Below are 22,695 nucleotides of genomic sequence, written 5' to 3'. Positions count from 1 at the left end.
GTAATCGCTAAGGATATTAACGATATGTGTCCTACTTTGGACACACCAATCTAAATATAAACCAAACAAAATCTCCTAATCTATCTGCTGCAACATTTTTTGAATCCCAAAATATTCGGCTCTTTTTAGAATAGTTTTACACCAATACTTTTTACATTATAGTTGAAGTAATTCATCTATAAAATCAGAATTATCTTTTTCTTTTCTATAAGTCATTTTATTTGAATTCACTATAAAACCAAAACTTCTCTTTTTTTAATTTTCTTTTATGTAATTTTAGCCCAATTTTGTATTTCACTACAAGATATTTGCATAATATGTGCGACACCAATTTGTATATGATTTCGCCCTAATACTAAGTTATACATGCATGGTGTTGCCGCTTATTGTCACACCCCGACCGACGGCAGAAATCACCGGGGATGCGATGTTATACAATTGTATAACGTCGCAACCCCGGTGATTTCCGCCGCTGGTCGGGGGGTGACAGATTGGTATCAGAGCTAACGACTATAGAAAACTTAGTATTTTTTTTTAGAAAAATACAACTATAGTCTAGGGCTTACTCTAGTAGGTTTAAGAAATATCCTTATCCTACAACACTTAAAAGTTAAGGAATCTAATAAACTTAAACACAAGGATTTAGATCAAATACTCAATTAGGTTTCTTAAAACATAGGTCATACCATAACTAAACCTAGATGTGCACCTACGTTTTATTTTGGTTTGGCCTCATGCATTATCCAACTTAAGCGAAGTAGTTGATACGCTAAAATCTTGGCGTTTTATTTATAAGTGTAAATTTTGTGTAACATATATGAAATACTAAAAATTTCTTCGTTTAGATGAATGATTTATGGAGATCAATCATGCCAGCAGCAGACGAGCCTATGTTTCCTGTGCTACCGGGAGATCCCTATTTCCCCGACTATGCATCCGTGTACCAACCCATTTCTCCAGCTGAACATGCACCGATGCAATCTGATGAGTTCAAGCCTGAAGAAGATCTAGATGAGGATCCGGAAGAGGAGATGGAGGAGGAACCTAAGGATGATCCCGAAGAAGATATGGATGAAGATGAGGTAATAATAATAACCAATTCAGAGTCATCCCCTTTAATTCCACCTTCTCCCAGCCACTCCCTCCTTGGATTTTCGCTCCGTCGTTCCAGAAAAACCGCTAGGATTTCGGTCCCAAAACCCGTTACTATAAAATATAACTTGAGGTCCCTTCGCACCAAAAAGACGATGGAACCACCTATTTCGGAAAGCAACCATGAGAACCAGAGAGGATGGCTGGAAAGCGGACGGCAGGAACATTTGAAGAAGGACAAGCATCTGGAGCTGCACCTACTTCTGACATGGACATTGACAAATTGTCCTTCCTACTTGAGCAGAACGTCCGATTGCACGCACAAATATGGCACGTTAGTGACGAACTAAGCAACATGCAAGGTCAATCCATAAAAACGAAGGAAGAAATGGCCCGAATGAATCAACGACAAGAGCAGTATCAGATCTTGCAAGACAATCTCTGTCAAGAGATGGACTACCGCCATAATAGCTGGACTTATTTCGATGCAAGAGTAACCGATGTGGAAACTCAAAACCACATTGCATTTTCAGTGGCATATGGAGTAGAGGAGAGTCATGCTATGCTAGAAGAAAAACACGAAACACTAGAGGAAAAACATAAAATAATAGAAGAAAAATATGATGACATGTCCCGCTTGGTGGACAAATTTTTTAGTTTTTATAAAACTAATTAGTCGAGTTTCCGAGAAACTTGCAAATTTTGGGTAACAAACTTTTCGGATATGTGTTTGGATATGTATGCATATGTAAGCTTTATTTGTTTATTAGTTGGTCTTTGTACCACTAATCGTAAGTCTTTACATTTTGAGAATGATAAAGACTAGTGTACTCAGATGTTAATGTTTAATATAATGAAGCATATGTTATTAAGTTTAAATATATATATATATATATATATATATATATATATATATATATATATATATATTTGAACTATTATATGAATCATGAATCATGAATAATAACATTATGTGAAAACTAACAAAAACATCACAAACTTAACCTTTACTACTAAATGAATTAGGAAATCAAAATGCCTCCAAGAAGGAACACCAGAGCAAACCCCGAAGTAACACCAGAGCAAACCCCGAAGTAACACCAACTACCGAACCAACATTAGGACGGACCCGGAGAGGTCGACCAGCCAAAGGGCGGGTTGTGACTCCGGTAACAGAAATGCCAACTTCTAGCGCTCCAATTCCACCACCTCCCGAGTCAGGACATCCTCAAACTACAACAGAATTGGAACAACTAGTTTTAGAATGCATTACTATCACAATGGAAACTGCGAGGAGTTTGAATGATGGAAGACAAGTCATGGAAGTGAATGGACTGGGAAACGGAGCTGGAAGCACTCTACACTCACATCCTAAAGAGCCCAGAAGAACTTGTTCCTACAAGGACTTCATGAGTTGCAAGCCAAGAAACTTTTATGGCAACGAAGGCGTTGTTGGTTTAACTCGTTGGTTTGAAAAAGTTGAATATGTTTTTGACATATGTTACTGCTCTGAGGGTAGCAAAGTGCGGTTTGCTGCATGCACCTTGATGGATGGAGCTCTAACATGGTGGACTGACCATGTAAAAACCTTGGGTATCTTGGTGGCCAACTCAATGTCATGGGAGAGCATGAAAGAACTTTTAATAGAGGAATATTGCCCCCGAGAAGAAGTACAGGGCCTAAAACATGAGCTTTGGAAACTAAAGATGAAAGGTTCTGAAGTCAAGGCTTACACAACAAGGTTTAATGATCTTTCACTCCTCTGTCCAGGCATGGTGAAACCAGAAGGCAAGAAAGTAGAGTGATATATATGGGGTCTGGCTCCAAAAATAAAAGGAATGGTACTTTCATCAAAACCTACCACATATCTCAGTGCTAAATGTCTAGCTATGCAATTGATCAAGAACGAAATCAAAAATGGATTAACGGTAAAGGAAGTTGAAACTCCAAAGGTTAGCAACAACTACCATAAACGCAAGTTCAATGGAGCGAACCAAAACCAACAGAAAAAGCCTCAAAATGAAAAGGTATATGTTATGGTACTAGCCCCAGTTCCAATCCAACAAAAGGGTTACATTGGGAATATGCCCTTATGTAACCAATGCAAACGACACCACAAGGGAGAATGTTTCCATTGTGCCAAATGCAATAAGAAAGGTCATACGGCAAACTTTTGTCGGGGAATGGCAATAGTTGCTGCAGTACCAGGAAGGGGTAATAGATCGGGTTCTAGTGGAAGAGGAGCTTGTTTGGAATGTGGAGAAAAAGAGCACATCAAGCGAAATTGCCCAAAGTTGAAGAAGGGTGATGGGAGTGCTCATGGTCGGGCTTTCGTGATAGGGAACAAAGATGCCATACAAGATCCATCGGTGGTTACTGGTACGTTCCTCATCAATAACGTGTATGCTACAATTCTGTTTGATTCCGGTGCCGATAAAAGTTTTATAAATCCATCATTTAAAGAACTATTAAATCACAAGTCTAGTAAATTAGAAGTAGCATACAAAGTAGAAGTAGCAAATGGTCATATAGAAAACACCACTGAAATCTTACGAAATTGCCTCTTAACTTTGAACGACCACACAATCTATGTCAACTTAATGCCAAAGAATATTGGGAGTTTTGGCATCATTATCGGCATGGATTGGTTGTCTCTGCATCATGCTGAAATTCTTTGTTTCGAAAAAGCTTTATAACTAACTCTACCTAACGAATAGACAATGATAATCTACGAAGACAAGTCAGGTCAAAACTTGAAGCTTATTTTTTGCACTAAGGCTCAAAAATATCTACACAAGAAGTATTATGCCTTCTTGGCGCACGTAGTAGACACGAAGATCAAGACGAAAGAAATCAAAGACATACCTCATGTATGCGACTACCCCGATGTATTTCTTGAAGATCTGCCTAGATTGCCACCAAGTCGCAGTGTCGAGTTCCAAATTGATTTACTTCCGGGAGGAAATCCAATAGCGAGATCTCCTTATAGATTGGCACATTCGGAAATGCAAGAGCTTTCAAGTCAACTGCAAGAACTACTCGACAAGGGTTTTATCAGACCAAGCTTCTCACCTTGGGGAGCACCGGTCTTATTCGTCAAGAAGAAAGACGGTTCTTTTAGCATGTGTATAGATTATCGAGAGTTGAACAAACTGACAGTCAAGAACCGTTATCCACTCCCTAGAATAGATGACCTGTTTGATCAACTCCAGGGATCTAGTTTCTATTCGAAGATAGATCTAAGATCTAGATATCATCAGCTAAAAGTATTTGAAGCAGATGTTCCGAAACTGCATTTAGAACTCGATACAGTCACTATGACTTTCTAGTTATGCCCTTCGACTGACCAATGCTCCAGCTGTATTCATGGATCTCATGAATCGTGTATGCAAACCATACTTAGATAAGTTCGTTATAGTATTTATCGACGACATTCTAATATATTCACGAACTAAAGAGGAACACAGCCAACATCTGAAATTGATCTTGGAGTTGCTAAGAAAGGAAAACTTGTACACAAAATTCTCTAAATGTGAGTTTTGGATTAGAGAGGTACATTTCCTAGGGCATGTAGTGAGCAACAGAGGAATACATGCCGATCCCACAAAAATCGAAGCAGCTAAGAATTGGGATGCACCAAGAACGCCAACCGAAGTGCAACAATTCTTAGGCCTTGCTGGCTACTATAGAAGATTCATAGAGAATTTTTCCAAGATAGCCAAGCCACTCACTGCATTAACACAAAAAGAAATAAAGTTCGACTGGGGAGATAAGTAGGAAGTTGCATTCCAAAAGTTGAAACAGATGTTGTGTAGCGCACCAATCATATCCTTACCTGAAGGAACCGAAGATTTTGTCATATACTGTGATGCGTCAATTCAAGGATTGGGGTGCGTTTTAATGCAGAGAGAGAAGGTTATTGCATATGCTTCACGATAACTCAAAGTCCATTAAAACAACTACACAACCCACGACCTAGAATTGGGAGCAGTAGTCTTTGCCTTGAAGATTTGGAGACATTACTTATATGGAACGAAATGTATCATTTTTACCGACCATAAGAGTCTCCAACACATATTTGATCAAAAAGAACTAAATATGAGGCAAAGAAGATGGATTGAGTTACTGAATGATTACGAATGTGAGATTCGGTATCATCCTGGAAAAACAAATGTTGTAGCTGATGCTTTAAGTCGTAAAGAGCACAAGAAACCGTGACGAGTAAAAGCGCTAACTATGACCATCCATTCAAACCTTAATACCCATATTCGTGAAGCTCAACTAGATGCTCTAAAAGAGGAGAATGTTGGAGAAGAAGCTTTACGGGGAATGGATAAACATTTTGAGCTTAAGGACGATAGAACTTGCTATTTCATGAACAAAATCTGGACACCAAAGTTTGGTAACAATAGGAGCTTAGTCGTGGATGAAGCTCACATATCAAGATATTCCGTACATCCTGGCTCCGACAAGATGTATTCAGATCTGAAGAAGTTATATTGGTGGCCTAATATGAAGGCTGAGATTGCCACTTATGTAGGCAAATATTTAACTTGCTCTAAAGTCAAGGCAGAGCATCAAAAGCCCTCGGGGTTACTGCAACAACCGGAGATTCCCCAGTGGAAATGGGAGCAAATTGTAATGGACTTTATCACAAAGTTGCCCAAGACTCCTAGTGGTTATGACACTATTTGGGTAGTGGTTGATAGATTAACTAAGTCTGCCCATTTCCTACCAATCAAGGAAACTGACAAAATGGAAAAGCTGACGAGAACATATCTCAGAGAAATTGTCAAGCTTCATGGAGTGCCAACCTCTATTATCTAGGATAGGGATAGTAGGTTCACATCAAGGTTCTGGCAATCACTTCACAAATGCCTAGGAACCCGCTTGGATATGAGCACAGCTTACCACCCACAAACAGATGGTCAAAGTGAACGAACCATTCAGACCCTAGAAGATATGCTACGGTCTTGTGTAATTGACTTTGGAAATTCTTGGGATACTCATCTACCGTTGATTGAGTTTTCCTATAATAATAGTTATCACACCAGCCTGAAAGCAGCACCATTCAAAGCTTTATACGGACACAAATGTCGATCGCCTATATGAGGTCGGGGATACCCAACTGGCCCGAGCACATACAAATGACACTCTGCGTACTGGGCCAGAGATAATCCATGAAACGACCGAGAAAATCATTCAAATCAAGGATTGAATTAAGGCAGCGCGTGACCGTCAGAAAAGTTATGCTAATATAAGGCGTAAACCTCTAGAATTCCAAGTTGGAGATCGAGTGATGCTAAAAGTCTCGCCCTGGAAGGGTATGATTTGTTTTGGCAAACGAGGAAAGCTTAACCCATGATACATTGGACCTTTTGAAATCCTTGACAGAATTGGCCTTGTAGCTTATCGACTAAAGCTACCTCAAGAACTGAGCAAAGTACAAGACATATTCCATGTATCCAACCTGAAAAAGTGTCTGTCCGATGACACTAACGTAATACCTCTCGATGAGATACAACTAAACACAAAACTCCACTTCGTTGAAGAACCTGTGGAAATTATGGATCGAGAAGTGAAGCGTTTAAAACAAAGTCGTATTCCTATCGTGAAAGTTCATTGGAACTCTCAGCGAGGACCAGAATTTACTTGGGAACGCGAAGATTAAATGAAAAATAAATACCCTCACTTGTTTGGTGATATCCCGTCTACAAGTTGAATTTCGGGGCGAAATTCTTTTAACGGAGGGAGAATGTAACAATTGGCAAAAATATAGACTTTTGTACGATGATCTATATTAAAAATAAATAAGGAATAATATATTATCTAAATATGCTAAGAAAATTTGTTACAAATTTGATAATAACGTGAGGAAATTTCATGATCTAGGAATTTGTCGAATAACGATGTTATTTTATAAGTTGAACTAGAACCGGGTTCTTGAAAATGACCGACTAATAACTGGGTGTTCAAAATATTATAATTACACGGCTTCTGGTAACGACAAATTTTATTAAAGTGACATGTAATACTATCAACGGAAAAATACACGAAATTGGAATGTATCAAACTTAAATGTTTATGAACAAAGGTGAAAAAAAAATGAATAACAAAAATCTAAAACGGTTACACCATTATAACATCAAATTGAATATATATATATATATATATATATATATATATATATATATATATATATATATATATATATATATATATATATATGTCTAGAACAATTGCAAATGTCTTAGTATTTAAAAACTATGTGTATAAGTGTAATCATAAAACACTATTATATGAAAACTAGATATATAATTAAGAGCAAATGGATTACGTATGTGAGTATATATGTGGGATATGTATAAAAATAAAAAAATAAATAAATAAAAAACCCTATTATATTGATACTTATAAAGGAAAATCAAAAGGGAACCATTTCCAAATGAGAAGAGAGTGTGCAGGGAATAAGATGTCAAGTAATAAAGAATGTACACAAATAAACAAATTGTAATATTCCAATTTCCTCTCTAACCAACATATTGTTTGAATTACCAATTCCTAGCTAGATATACATGCACATGCAAGGAACAACTTAAAAGGCCAAGAGTACAATTCTAACATAAGAAAAGATCATGAAGGCACATGCAAGTAACTATGACCAAACTACTGTTCTAAATCTTGTTACTTCACTTTGCCTCTCATATTCTAAGTTCTAGTTTCCTTGGAACCAAACTACACTTCTCAATTAACTAGTGAGACAAGAAAATCTTGATCTAATCATGAAATATCAAGAAGTAATATTTCAAAGATATCACAATTTGATTCCTCTCTTCTTCTCACCTTAGTACTCACGAGATCTCCTCCTCATATCCTCTATTTTTACCTTCTTATAACCCATACATTACAATAAATTAGCCATTCAAGATCACTCCCAAATTCAGCCCCTCCCTCACTCATTTCCCAGCAGAAAACGAGAGCAAGAGAGGAGCTCTTGCCCTCTCGGTTTGGACAGCAAAACAAGAACAAAAAAGGCTGCTGTCACTCTTCCCTTTTCTCCCTTCAAACCATCCCCATCACCACCTTTTTCCTTCAAGTTTGATCAGGTCCATAAGCCAAAATGATGGCTTAATCACAACCCCTTTTTCCTTGTTTGTTACTTGACTGAAATCACCCAAACACACTCTTTAGTTGCTGAATTTTCGAGAACCTACACACACAAATAGTTCCAGGTACCAAATAAGCTCCTAAAAACCTTCCTGTTGCTGCCATTTTTCGAGATCATAACAACCCATTTGGAGCCATTTTCATGCGACATAGATCCCATGACAACCTCTTCCATGATGCCTAGAAAGATGGTGTTCAACTCATGATATAACAATCTTTTGTGATAGTATTAGAACAAAGGTATACATAAAACTTTTACTTATGTTTTACATCTTAAAAATGACCCACAAGGTGTCACGAATAACTTGTTATAATGTCTAACTAAATCTATCATCATCTATGTTAAGTCCTCCCAAAGAATACTTCCGTCACGAGCCTTGGAGTAACCGGGAACATCTCGACATCTTTGAACCTGATAACGACACGCAACTAAAGTGAGTTTTCTACGGCCCCTCTTTTATGTTTTACAAGTTTTGGGGGAGAATACACACTAAACAAATATATTTGAAAGATTTAAAGGCTTTGCTAACTAAAAATGCAAGTTATGTCACTAAACATATCTAAGCTCAAATTTCAGCTTTTCACAGTAAAGTTATGGTCTGTTCACGGACTGTTTTTCCCTCCTTAAACTCAATGGATTTCAAAACTGTACAATATGGAAATAGTTCAGGTTTATACCTTTCCAAGGACTACTTGCACGCGTTTATACGATTTTTCTACAATTTATAATGATTTTTACAAAACTGCCTATCATTTCAGAACAATTTTCGGACCTGTCTGTAAAAATGAACATTTTCACACAGGTTAGGAACCACTTTGTTGGAAATCAGGCCCTCAACTCCCTCTCAAACAATGCACACTGTATTGTTTAATTACGTATGAAAATAAGATGAAGAGAAAGAGTAGTTGTAACTCATACGGCTGCATATATTTCCAGAAAAATAAAAGGCTTTTATAGCCTACATAACCTAATGGAGCTAAACAAACTAAACTCAACTAAGCCCACGTTCCCTAATTTTAATCATCCATTAACAGGGCCCCAAATACTCGTTCCTAACATGACCTATTCTACCTAGTTATTTGACTCACAAAATAAAAACAAATACTAAAATAAACTAAAAACATATGTCAAGATTAAAACCTACATTCACCCCCTTAATCTTGACTCGTTTCTTCATCAAAGCAGTGCCGGTTCTTCCTCTTGGAGCAAGTTTGCTTCTCTGTTGTTGTCTTTGTCATCCCACTTTGTGCACTCATAACTAAAGTGCCCAAAGTCTCCACAATTAAAGCACCGAAATCCACTTTTATCACCTCGACCTCTTCCTCTTCCTCGGCCTCTTCCACCGCTTTCAAAGTTTCTTCCACGTCCTCTTCCGTGTCCATTACTTTCACCATGTTTTTGTTCACCCGCCATCATCAGTTGATCATGATCTTCTTCCTTTTCTTCAAGGATTTGCAGCCTTTCTTCATAAGCTTTAACCCTTCCAACCGCTTCTTCAAATGTCATAGTTTCTAGATCGGAATATTGTTCAATGGGAGCTACAATGGGTAAATACTTCTTTGGAACCGAATTGAAAAATTTTCTTACAATCACCTCCTCCTCAAGAGTTGAACCAAGACTTTTGAATTTGGCAGCAATACCACTTATTTTGCCCGAAAAGTCATTGATTGACTCATTGTCCTTCATCTTCAGCGTCTCCAATTCGTTTCTCAAAATTTGTAGCCTTGCTTTTTGCACCCGTTCGGCTCCTATATAACGGACCTTGATTGATTCCCACACTTCTTTGGCACTTTGGTGTTTAGCAACCTGCAAGAGAACATTTTCCGGTAGAGTTTGAAAAATTATACCTTTAGTGGTATAATTTTTCTTCTCTTCAACCACATCTTTGGTTATAGCATCCCAATGTCCATATGCCCTTAACACAGTTTCAATCATAATAGACCAAGTGGTGTAGTTAGTTTCTGTTAATTTTGGGCATTGAAATGGTACAGCAGTACCTTGAACTACAATCTCTTTTGAACCCCCTTGGTTTGATCCTCCTTGGTTTGATCCTCCTGCCATTCTTCTTTCTTTTGCAAGTAATTTGGTAAAAAGAGTTGTACCTTTCTGTTTCTTTCTTTCTCAGGTAGACAACAACGGGTTGTCACAATCTTCTTTCTTCTTTCTTTCTTTCTTTCCTTCTTTCTTTCTATCTTCTTTCTTCTTTCTTTCTTCTTTCTTCTTTCTTCTTTCTTCTTTCTTCACACTAGTTTTGTTGCTGTGCAGCCGATCCTCAAACCTTCATGCGATTTACATGTAATCGCCCACCTCCTTCTTCTAATCGAGCCTAGGCTCTGATACCAAATGTTGGAAATCAGGCCCTCAACTCCCTCTCAAACAATGCACACTGTATTGTTTAATTACGTATGAAAATAAGATGAAGAGAAAGAGTAGTTGTAACTCATACGGCTGCATATATTTCCAGAAAAATAAAAGGCTTTTATAGCCTACATAACCTAATGGAGCTAAACAAACTAAACTCAACTAAGCCCACGTTCCCTAATTTTAATCATCCATTAACAGGGCCCCAAATACTCGTTCCTAACATGACCTATTCTACCTAGTTATTTGACTCACAAAATAAAAAAACAAATACTACAATAAACTAAAAACATATGTCAAGATTAAAACCACACACTTAAGGTCAGGGTAAAAATTATGGACAAATTAGACTCATTTTCTAAACTTTGAGAGTTTACGGATCCAGATTTCGACTTACGATGATTTTTCTATGATTTTTCTAAAAACATGGACAGAATTGCCCTTTTGATTTATCTTGCTGTTTGGACTTTCAAATGCATATACAAAGTTTTGTGGTAAATGAGAAATACATGAATAATGATATTGTTTAATTCACACATACTTTAATAGTTACAAAAGTGTAAATTATAACAAATATTTTTAATATGATCATGTTGACAACCTCATAAGATATGATGATTTGGACTATGTCGATTTTGGTCACTCACAGTCGGGGTGCTGTATAACACTTTGTTATTCACTTACGGTCGGAGTACTGTCTAAACATATATATGGTCACTTACAGTCGACGTACTGTTTAAACTCGTACAGGGACACATACGACTGTTGTCCCATTAGAACTTTGGTGGCTTTACATTTTTAAGCATTACAGTCAAAAGTCTTTAAATCTAAACAAATGGGAATTATAACAAAGTCCCAAATATAAATATACTAATACTCCGGGAAGAGGCTGTATGTAGCATGAATATTGTTTGTAGATCGTTAAATCGATTGTTAGTGTTTATTTATATAAATACTTAATATTTTGCTTCCCAAAAATATGTTGAAAATTTATTTTATTGTAAGCAAGTAACATGGGTACTCGTACTAGATTTCAAGTATCCGTTCTCACACAAGCATGTCGGTAACCTTGTCGACCATGTTTTGCACAATTTATGTTGTTAAAACATTCCACGTTTTATTGAGATTTCTTTTTATAAGTATCAATATAATAGGATTTTTTTTATACATATCCCACATGTATACTCACATAAGTAATCAATTTGCTCTTAATTATATATCTAGTTTTCATATAATATGTGTTTTATGATTACACTTATACACATAGTTTTTAAATACTAAGACATTTGCAATTGTTCTAGACATATATACGTAAAGATATATATATATATATATATATATATATATATATATATATATATATATATATATATATATATATTCAATTTGATGTTATAACGGCGTAACCGTTTTAGATTTTTATTATTCATTTTTTTTTTCACCTTTGTTCATAAACGTTTAAGTTTGATACGTTTCAATTTCATGTATTTGTCCGTTGATAGTATTACAAGTCACTTTAATAAAATTTGTCGTTACCAAAAGCCGTGTAATTATAATATTTTGAACACCCAGTTATTAGTCGGTCATTTTCAAGAACCCGGTTCTAGTTCAATTTATAAAATAACATCGTTATTCGACAAATTCCTAGATCATGAAATTTCCTCATGTTATTATCAAACTTGTAACAAATTTTCTTAGCATTTTTAGATAATATATTATTCGTTATTTATTTTTAATATAGATCGTCGTACAAAAGTCTATATTTTTGCCAATTGTTACACTTATGTCATTGCCGCCACAAAAAGTGTCCCTACTAATATGTAATCGCTAAGGGCATTAACGATATGTGTCCTGCTTTAGACACACGAGTCTAAATATAAACCAAACAGAATTTCCTAATCTATCTTGTGGAGGGTTTTTTGAATCCAAAAATATTCGGCTATTTATAGAATAGTTTTTGACCAACATTTTTTTACATTATAGTTGAAGTATTTCATTTATAAAATCAGAAACACCTTTTACTTTTTTATAAGTCATTTTAATTGAATTCATTATAAAACCAAAAATTCTACTTTTTTATTTTCTTTTATAAAATTGTAATCCAATTTTGTATTTCACTATAAGATATCTGCAAAATTTGAGCGACACCAATTTGTATACGGTGTCGACAATAATGCTAAGTTATACATGATTGGTGTGGCCGCTTATGCCATTGCAGCCACCAAAAGAGTCGCTACTAAGATGTAATCGCTAAGGGCATTAACAATATGTGTCCTGCTTTGGACACACCAATCTAAATATTGGAAGGTTTTTTGAATTCCAAAATATTCGGCTCTCTTCAGAATAGTTTTACATCAAAACTTTTTACATTATAGTTGAAATAATTCATTTATAAAATCAGAAACAGCTTTTACTTTTTTATAAGACATTTTATTTGAATTCATTATAAAACAAAAAATTCCATTTTTTAAATTTCTTTTATAAAATTGTAACCTAATTTTGTATTTCACTACAAGATATCTGCACAATATGTGCGACACCAATTTGTATACGGTGTCGCCCCTAATACTAAGTTATACATGCTTGGTGTTGCCGCTTATGCCATTGCCGCCACAAAAAGTGTCGCTACTAAGATGTAATCGCTAAGGGCATTAACAATATGTGTCCTACTTTGAACACACCAATATAAATATAAGCCAAACAGAATATCCTAATCTATCTCCTGGAGGGTTTTTTGAATCCCAAAATATTCGGCTCTTTTTAGAATAGTTTTACACCAACACTTTTTACATTATAGTTGAAGTAATTCATTTATTAAATCAGAAATATCTTTTACTTTTTTTATAATTCATTTTATTTGAATTCATTATAAAACCAAAATTTCTATGTTTTTTAATTTTTTTTATAAAATTGTAAACCAATTTTTTATTTCACTACAAGATATATGCACAATATGTGCGACACCAATTTGTATACGGTTTCACCCCTAATACTAAGTTGTACATGTTTGGTGTTGCCGCTAATGCCATTGCCGCCACAAAAGGTGTCGCTACGAAGATGTATTCGCTAAGGGCATTAACGATATCTATCCTACTTTGGATACACCAATCTAAATACAAACCAAACATAATCTCTTAATCTATCTCCTGGAGGGTGTTTTGAATCCCAAAATATTCGGCTATTTTTAGAATAATTTTACACCAACACTTTTTATATTATATTTGATGTAATTCATTTATAAAATCAGAGACATCTTTAAGTTTTTTATAAGTAATTTTATTTTAATTCATTATAAAACCAAAACTTCTTTTTTTTTTTTTTTAATTTCTTTTATAAAGTTGTAACCCAATTTTGCAATTCACTACAAGATATCTGCACAATATGTGCGACACCAATTTGTATACGGTGTCGCTCCTAATACTAAGTTATACATGGTTGGTGTTGTCGCTTATGCCATTGCCTCCACAAAAAGTGTCGCTACTATGATGTAATCGCTAAGGACATTAACGATATGTGTCCTACTTTGAACGCACCAATCTAAATATAAACCAAACAGAATCTCCTAATCTATCGCCTGGAGGGTTTTTTGAATCCCAAGATATCCAGCTCTTTTTAGACTAGTGTTAAACCAACACTTTTTACATTATAACTGAACTAATTAATTTATAAATTCAGAAACATCTACTTTTTATAAGTCATTTTATTTGAATTCATTATAAAATCAAAACTTCAATTTTTTTAATTTTCTTTTATAAAATTGTAATACAATTTTGTATTTCACTACAAGATATCTGCACAATATGTGCGACACCAATTTGAATTTGTATACGGTGTCGTCCCTAATACTAAGTTATACATGGTTGGTGTTGCCGCTTATTCCATTGCTGCCATAAAAAGTGTCGCTACTAAGATGTAATCGCTAAGGGCATTAACGATATGTGTCCTACTTTGGACACACCATTCTAAATATAAACCAAACATAATCTCCTAATCTTGGAGGGGTTTTTGAATCCCAAAATATTCGACTCTTTTTAGAATAGTTTTATATCAAAATGAATAGAACATGTTTTCTTACTAAGAACTAGTGGGAACATAGTGAAATTCCTAATCTTGTATGAATGAGACATACTTAATAGTTTGAAATCACATTCTGACTAAGCAATGTCGTTTTCACCTTGACTCGAAAAGTGTTTCTAAAATGAAAGACTTAGGAAGGAGAACATACATTCTTGGAATGTAAAATCTATAAGGGATAGATAAAATGAATTTTCAAATTTTCATGTCCTTATACATATATTCACAATATCTTGAAATGGATCAAGACACAAGATTCTTTTGGAGAATTCTTGGCATTGTCGTATCGTATGACACCATTTTGAGTTAGCCTCAAAAGTACATAGCTCATAGGCTTGAACTATATGAAATGATTTATATTCTATTTGCTTGGCAAATGAATTCATCATTTACGTCATATTGTGAATAGGACATGGTATTTGATCACACTATAAGCATGTCATAGGATACTAATTGAATACATGGTTAAGTCAATGGATAACTAAGAGAGCATTCTAAGAGTAATTTAGAAGAAATAAGAGAATTTCTATGAGACAATTAGTTTAAAGGATCTTTATGGAAAGAGCTACACAAGATGTTAATTTCTAAACAGATATAAACAATTATGAATTATAATTGGATTTTGACTTCATTATGGAATGAAAGGTAAGTTTTGTTGGAATGAAGTCCAAGCATAACATAATGACACAATCTACTACAAAATAAGAATACACTACTTTTGAAGATGAATTTAAATATGGTTAGATGAATGGGATCATTGAAAAACTATGTTGATTTATGCAATTCAAGGATCACATAGAAATCTTTGTGACTTCGAGGGTATACTTAATCTAGCTAAGAGACTCTATTCACGAAAGAACACCAATCATATTCTCCAAGATATTTAACTATACTTAGAGTAAATTTAAGTATGGAGATTATAGTATTCACAAAATTCACACAAATTAAATTTTGTCAGATCCATTGATAAAGTCATTCTTTTGAGCTAAGTATGAGTGGTCACACTTCAGCTATAAGACTTTATTATTATAGAAATGAGTTTTTTATTTGGATTTAGTATTTGGATATTGGAACATTATAACAACAACTATTAGATAATGTTATGATATACTTGGATATAGTCATCACATTAATACTTGTTGTGTTCTATATTAACATGTTTAGTCCATGAATAATGTTATTATTCTAAAATTTCATAGTCGGTTATAATTATGGGAGCAATTATAAAGTAAGACTAATATGAATTGGATTGGTTAACTCTCACTAGATGAAAGTAGGCAAGTGGTTGTAACCAAGTTTCATAGGTACTTGGCAGTGAACTAGTATTGGACTGACCCGCATCAAGATCGTCTCATGGATCGCTATCATGAATGATATTTGATTAAAAGGTACTATCTTTGTATCCTTAACACCTGAGATACATAGTGGGACTTAAGTGTAGGGAGTACTATGCTTTGATATGGTCAAATGTTGTTTCTTAACCGGGCAGTTATAAAAGCCATTTTCAGGTATAGTGTGAACTATACAAGAGGCTTATGTAGTCAAGATGAGATTTGATCCTCTTATGTGTTGAGAGTTAGACATTTAAGGCGCCTTACCAAAAGTTGAACAACTAATGAGATTTATCGCGATCCGAATCTCATGTTCAACATGATGTCTGTAGCAAAGGGATAACTGATAAACTTACCTTATACACCAATTGTAGCTTTGAGATTTTTGGGAATTGGGCGTTAATAGAATGACACAAAGTCGTATGTTTTGGGGGGCAGTGAAATGTTGCTAGACATTCACCATTATCTATACCAGTCTAATATGAATCTTACGCAAGTGGGAGATTGAAAGGTCTAGTATGCTCAAGAATCATATTAAAGTGATATTGCTAGTTAATATATGATACTAATGGGTCACACTACAACAACTTGATATAATTGATTATTTATTAGAAATTGATTTTAATAAATATTCAATAAAACTCTAATAATTAAATTGAAAATTATTTATTTCATGGAAATAATAATTTTCATTAGGAAGTAATATTACATAATTCATATGGTATGAATTAATAAGTTGTGTACAACTTTTTTGGACTAGTTGAAACCCTTTTGTCTTTTAGTCAAAAGACAAAGTTTATATTTTATAAAACTTGAGTTTATAAAATTTAAACTAACTCTTCTTTTTATTAATAAAATTCAAAAATTAGATAAAGATAAAGGAATTATGGGCTTTCCATTAGTTTATTCAAAAGAAATGAAGCATGGGAGACATGTTTATGACATGGGGACATATGTGCTTAAAGTGTTAAGATCTATTGGTTAATACTTTCACTTTATGCATATAAATAAGAGGCTTGCATTCTTGAAATGTTTCTCATTTCTTTCCTCTTAAAATCGTAACATGCTTCGAGCATGTTACTCTCTCCCTTTTGTTCTTCTTTTCTTCAAGAATACTTGCACCTTCATGCTTTCTTTAAGTTCATATTGGTTATGAAGTTAAAGCTTAAGGGTTTACGAGTTTATGGACTAGCATCTACATTAAGTTGAGTCATTGTTGGTATCTCAAAGGTTCCACATTCTTCATCAACTTTCAATCCTTCTAAGAGGACCCAAAGAACTACAGAGATTGTTATTTCTTCATCATTTCTTTGGTTAGTGTTTAAATTTTTCTATAACTTGCAAGAAGATCCTTGGTGGGTATAAAATGTTTATGTTATGTTCAAAATATTAAGTCTTCCGTTGCCATATTTTTCAAGTTTATGAAACTATTTTTGAACTAAAACTCAACATCGCATTCGGTAATTCATATAGAAATATTTTTAAGGAAATTATATATGTCAAAATCACAAGTTAAAACCATAAGTTGATTGAAATATATAACAAAATTAGATAAATGTGAATACTTAAAAACTGAAAAACATACAATGGTCTCACTTCATGAATAATTACTAAAAATTTAAGATATATATGTAGTAATAATCACATGTGTGTGTTAAATAATAAATCATTAAATATATTATACATATTAATCACCGAGTTGGCTGAGTTTTACAACACTATTCGCTTCAATAAGGGGCCGATCGGGGAGTACTCGGATTCTGTAACTCGCCTCGGTAAGGAGCCGAGTAGCGATTACTCGGACAACTAATCGGCCTACTTCGCGAGTTTTACAACATTGCCAGTAACTTTGGTCTACACCTTACACCTTCATGTGACAACACCATCCATGCTTATGGAGATGCAGAATCTCCTCAGGTTACTGCTTATTCTGATGTTGATTGGGCTGGTTGTCCAGATGACCGTCAATCCACCGGGGGTTACACCATATATCTTGGTTCCAATTTAGTTTCTTGGTCAGCAAGAAAACAGAAGACTGTCTCTCGGTCATCTACTGAGGCTGAATACAAAGCTCTAGCCGACACTGTTGCTGAAGTTACTTGGCTTGAAACACTATTATGAGAGCTATGCATACCGATAACCAAAGCATCAATATTGTGGTACCTGTGATAATCTTGGTGCCAGTTATTTATCCGCTAATCCTGTGTTCCATGCACGTACGAAACATGTTAAGGTCGATTTCCACTTCGTAAGAGAAATGGTTGCTGTGAAAAAGTTGTCAGTATAGTTCATATCCACAGATGACCAGATTGCTGATATATTCACTAAGCCACTATCTTCACAAAGATTTGAAGGGTTATGATCCAAGCTACAAGTTCTTATCCGACGTTAGTTTGTTGGGGAATATTATATAGATATTACAATATAAGGATTAGAGTGTAAATATATTTATTATATATTCCTATTGTATTAAACGTTAATGATATCAATCACAATTACAACTCTGATTTAGTCCGTCTCTCGCAGTTACCCATTGTGTTCGTGAATAAAAGAGCCTTTCAAAGCTCAATATGATCGCATTCACTAATAATTTCGAACATTTGAATGCTCCCATGAAATTCTTACCATATTAAAGTATGAGAGCGTGAAGATGAGTGGTCGAAGTTGATTTCATTTGACAAAGGTGAGACTTGGTGAGAGGTACTGTGTATTCTAGGATTTCCACTATGGTATTTTGTGAGAGGTACTTGGATTCTAGGGTTTCCGCCTCTAATCTCACACGTCAGAGATGTAGAGATAAGCACAAAGAATTTCCTTTTTAGGTTTAAAAAGATAAATTAAAATAGGGTTGAAGATAATCAAATTTTCAAGTATATGGGGTGAGAATGTACACCGAGCAAAGCGGAAACTAAAATTTGAGGGGAGCAGGACTACAAATTTCATTGGCTTGAAGTGGGAACAAAATTCATATTGTAATTATGCCCTTAAAAACATAATATAATGACACAAAATTTTATCTTGTGTCAATTTGTGGTGAGAAGTACAAAAGAACATGGAGACGAGTCAACCAAGGTTTTTACAAATGCTTTGGATATAATTATTCTATCCAATGACTAAATGCTTTGAGTTATATTCACTAAAAAAAATATTGTTTTTACTTTTCCTAGAAATTTTGATGAACTTTTTGAACAAAAACACTGTATCAATGATTTTTTTTTTCATTCAATAATTTGATTTAATTCATTTAAATTCTTTTAAAACAGAATCCAAATAATTGAAATTTGTTTTTTTTCTTGAAACAACGTTGTTATAAAAGGTTTTATAGCTAACTTTTCCGTGTAAATTATAATAATAAAATCAAAACAACACTTAATATGTTGAAATAGAACTTGATAGCTAGAGAGAATAGGATAATAAATCCAATCTTCCAATGAAAAGATTAAACGTATGCCTCTTTCTGTAATCTACACTTTCAAAATAACTAAACAAAACTGGTTCCTGATAGCATCTTCTATAAGGGTGTATAGTCTTCCATCGTTGGAAGCACAGATATCTTGCTCTTGACCATATCTCCTAGAATATTGATGGATCATCATTACCATCATTGTTGTAACCATGCATATTATATGGAAAAGATGCCCCATAACATGATTCCTGGATCGCGAAGTCATCATTGAACTGTGGCAAGGTGAAATCCCAAACGTCATCATCTTCATCTATACATGTCATGCGCTCATTCATTCCACCACCGCTAGTACTTGCGCCATCCATTCTAGCTTCAAAAGGATTGAAATGATTCTGTTGATTTTGTTCGAAGGCTTTGGACACTGAATCAACGTTTAAGCAGTTAAGTTCGGTAGTAACTTCAGCAAGGTTCTGGTTATTCACATTGTGCAATTCCAATTGTTCATCGGATATTAATGGTTGCAACCCTTTGTATGGATCATAATCATCTTGCTCCCAAATGGGCATATCTTGAATTTGATTGTTTCCAGTTTGTTCCCAGACACCATTACCTCCTTCATTCACGTAAGAAACATCCCTTGTATTTGGAAACATCACATCTATAGAATTTGAAGATGAATCGAATGAAGCACTCAATATTACTTTAAAAAACTAAATCCAAGAAAGAAATTCTTTACCTGCTGACACTGTTAAGTTGGAGCCAGATTGTCCAACAAAAGAACTGATTGGTTGCACAAGACTCTGGACAAAAGGTACGACTATTCCCTGATGATCGTTACTTGAGAGAGGAACAGGAGGACATCCATAGACCATTCCGTTATATGGAAACTCCATGTTTGGGTTGAAGAACAACTGAGAGTTATGAGTTAGGAAAGGTTGTTGACTTAAGTTAAATAGGCTGTTGTCATATTGTAAAAGAATCTTGAAAGGCTCGTGGTCGAGGAGTGATCCTGGTGAAAAGAGAATCGTATGTCGCCTGGAACAACAACCATTAATTTGATTTTTAATATCAAATAGGATTATGGGATTTTGTTAAAAAAATGGTCATGTACATACTTGCACTTTTGAGCTTCACCAAAGGTAAAATCATCGGTTTTCTCCCATTGGGTATGCTTTAGTCGCTGGAACTTACATTCTTGATAGTATTCTGGTTGATCCCTTAACTGCAAAAAAACATACATAAGTTTATATATTTGACTAGGATAATTGTTCCATAAACTAAGCAGATGAAAAGAAGCATACCTCGATTTCTAGACGTTCGTTTTTGTCTTCATCTAGGTACGCATTGATCGCAGATACTAGGGTCCATCCTATCTCGATCTTCTTCTTCATTGATCCAAAAAGAAATTCCCACACGATTTTCTTCTTTCTGTAGTAGAATTTGACCACCAAATCTCCTGGGTTTTTTGATTCCCACTTCCCAAATTGAAAATTTTAGTTAACTTTAGTAAAGAATAGATTTCACAAAAAGTAAAAATAAATAAATAACGTACCCTCCAAGAGCCAATTCTCAAAAACAAAGCCGGAATATTAGAAGCCTTCAGCTTCTGTAGAGGTTGTGGTTGTGATAAGACGTCTTGATGATTATTATGTTGATTTTCCTGCGCCAAATTCAATTCTATTTTCTTGATTAGAGACTCAGATATTCTCAAAGTCAAGCCAATTACTGGATACCCTTCCTGCCGAAACAAAAACAATTTTGAGAAAAGAAATTCAAAGAAAAGATTTAGAGTACTATGATCCGTTAACATATCATTGATAAACGAAAACAAAACTTCTAGTGGTAGAGAGAACCTGCAACTTTTTATGATTGCTACCATTGAATAGAAACTGATGATCATTGGAGGTTTGAACATGGCCACCAGGATGCTGATCATGGTGAGATGGATAATCATGTAAGAATCCAGATGAATTATTCAGGCTTCGATATTGATCTTGATCTTGTTCTTGCTCATTATCGTTACAATTGCTTGTTTTACTACATGAGGCCATCGATATGTATGCGGCTGATGCCAATAGACTATATAGTAATCCTAAACAATCATCATAATCATGAAAGTGAACGATGGTATCCAACTGGGTTTCCCTTCTTTTCTAATTTTCCTCACTTTCAATCTATATATCCATGCATGGGGAGTTGGCGCATATGAATATGTTTAAGAGTACCGACCCAATGGTAATAGGATTCGTATGCCCAAATCTAACCTCAGAATAATTAGGCAATGAGATAATCAACGAGAGTAGACAATAACTGTTGAAGGGAGAGTTAATTAAAGAAATAATGAGTTTAAACAATAAAACCGTTATTAAGATAGGTCAATCTAGATATAAACCAAACAGAATCCCTAATCTATCTCCGGGGAGCGTTTTTTTGAATCCCAAATTATTTGGCACTTTTAGAATAGTTTTACCCTCAACACTTTTACATTATATAGTTCAAATAATTCATTTATAAAATCACAAACATCTTTTATTTTTTTATAAATCATTTTAATTCATTATAAAACCAAAATTTCTATTTTTTAATTTCCTTTTTTAAAAATTGTAATCCAATTTTGTATTTCACTACAAGATATCTCCACAATATGTGCGACACCATTTTGTATACGTGTCGCCGCTAATGCTAAGTTATACATGTTTGGTATTGTCGCTTATGCCATTGTTGCCACAAAAAGTACTGTTAATAAGATGTAATCGCTAAGGACGGTAACGATATGTGTGAGTTGGCTTTATTTAACATCATTATAAGAAAAAAGGTAATTAGTTGCGACAAAAGTGGCTGACAAAGAGTAAGAAACTCGTCGGTAAGGTAATAGCGGCGACACGTTGCCAGTAAAAAGTCGCCGCTAATGTTCTGCCGTTATTGATCAAAATGTCGTCGGTAAAAACAATTGTCGCCGCTAATGTTGATGTCGCTGGTAATACTTCGTATCGCCACTAATGCTCATGTCGGCCGGTAATATTTCCTGTCGCCCGTAATAGTATCGCCATTAATAATATTTTTCATTTTTTAATTTTTTTAATCAACGATTTTGGGTATAAAAAACCAATACATAACGACATTGAATGCAAAAACATAACATAATAACATCCGATTGATACCAGATACAGTTATAATTAATTTCATATCAAAATAAACAACCAAAGTTTTACAATTCTAGCAAATAGCAAAGTATCACGACAAGTGTAACATACAAAATACAA

The 22,695-nt window shown here is 34.6% G+C and overlaps 1 protein-coding gene across 1 annotated transcript; it reads left to right on the top strand.

Annotated features, from left to right (window-relative positions):
- Window positions 1-2,930: 2,930 nt before the first annotated feature.
- On the top strand, window positions 2,931-3,788 carry LOC111882775 (uncharacterized). The gene has a single exon (XM_023879143.1). The coding sequence runs from the start codon at window positions 2,931-2,933 to the stop codon at window positions 3,786-3,788; it is 858 nt and encodes a 285-aa protein (XP_023734911.1).
- The last annotated feature ends 18,907 nt before the right edge of the window (window positions 3,789-22,695 follow it).

This window comes from Lactuca sativa, chromosome 8 (genome assembly GCF_002870075.4).
Source record: "Lactuca sativa cultivar Salinas chromosome 8, Lsat_Salinas_v11, whole genome shotgun sequence".
NCBI lineage: Eukaryota > Viridiplantae > Streptophyta > Magnoliopsida > Asterales > Asteraceae > Lactuca > Lactuca sativa.
Note: the sequence above shows the minus strand (reverse complement) of the source record. Positions and strands in the feature narration are given on the sequence as shown.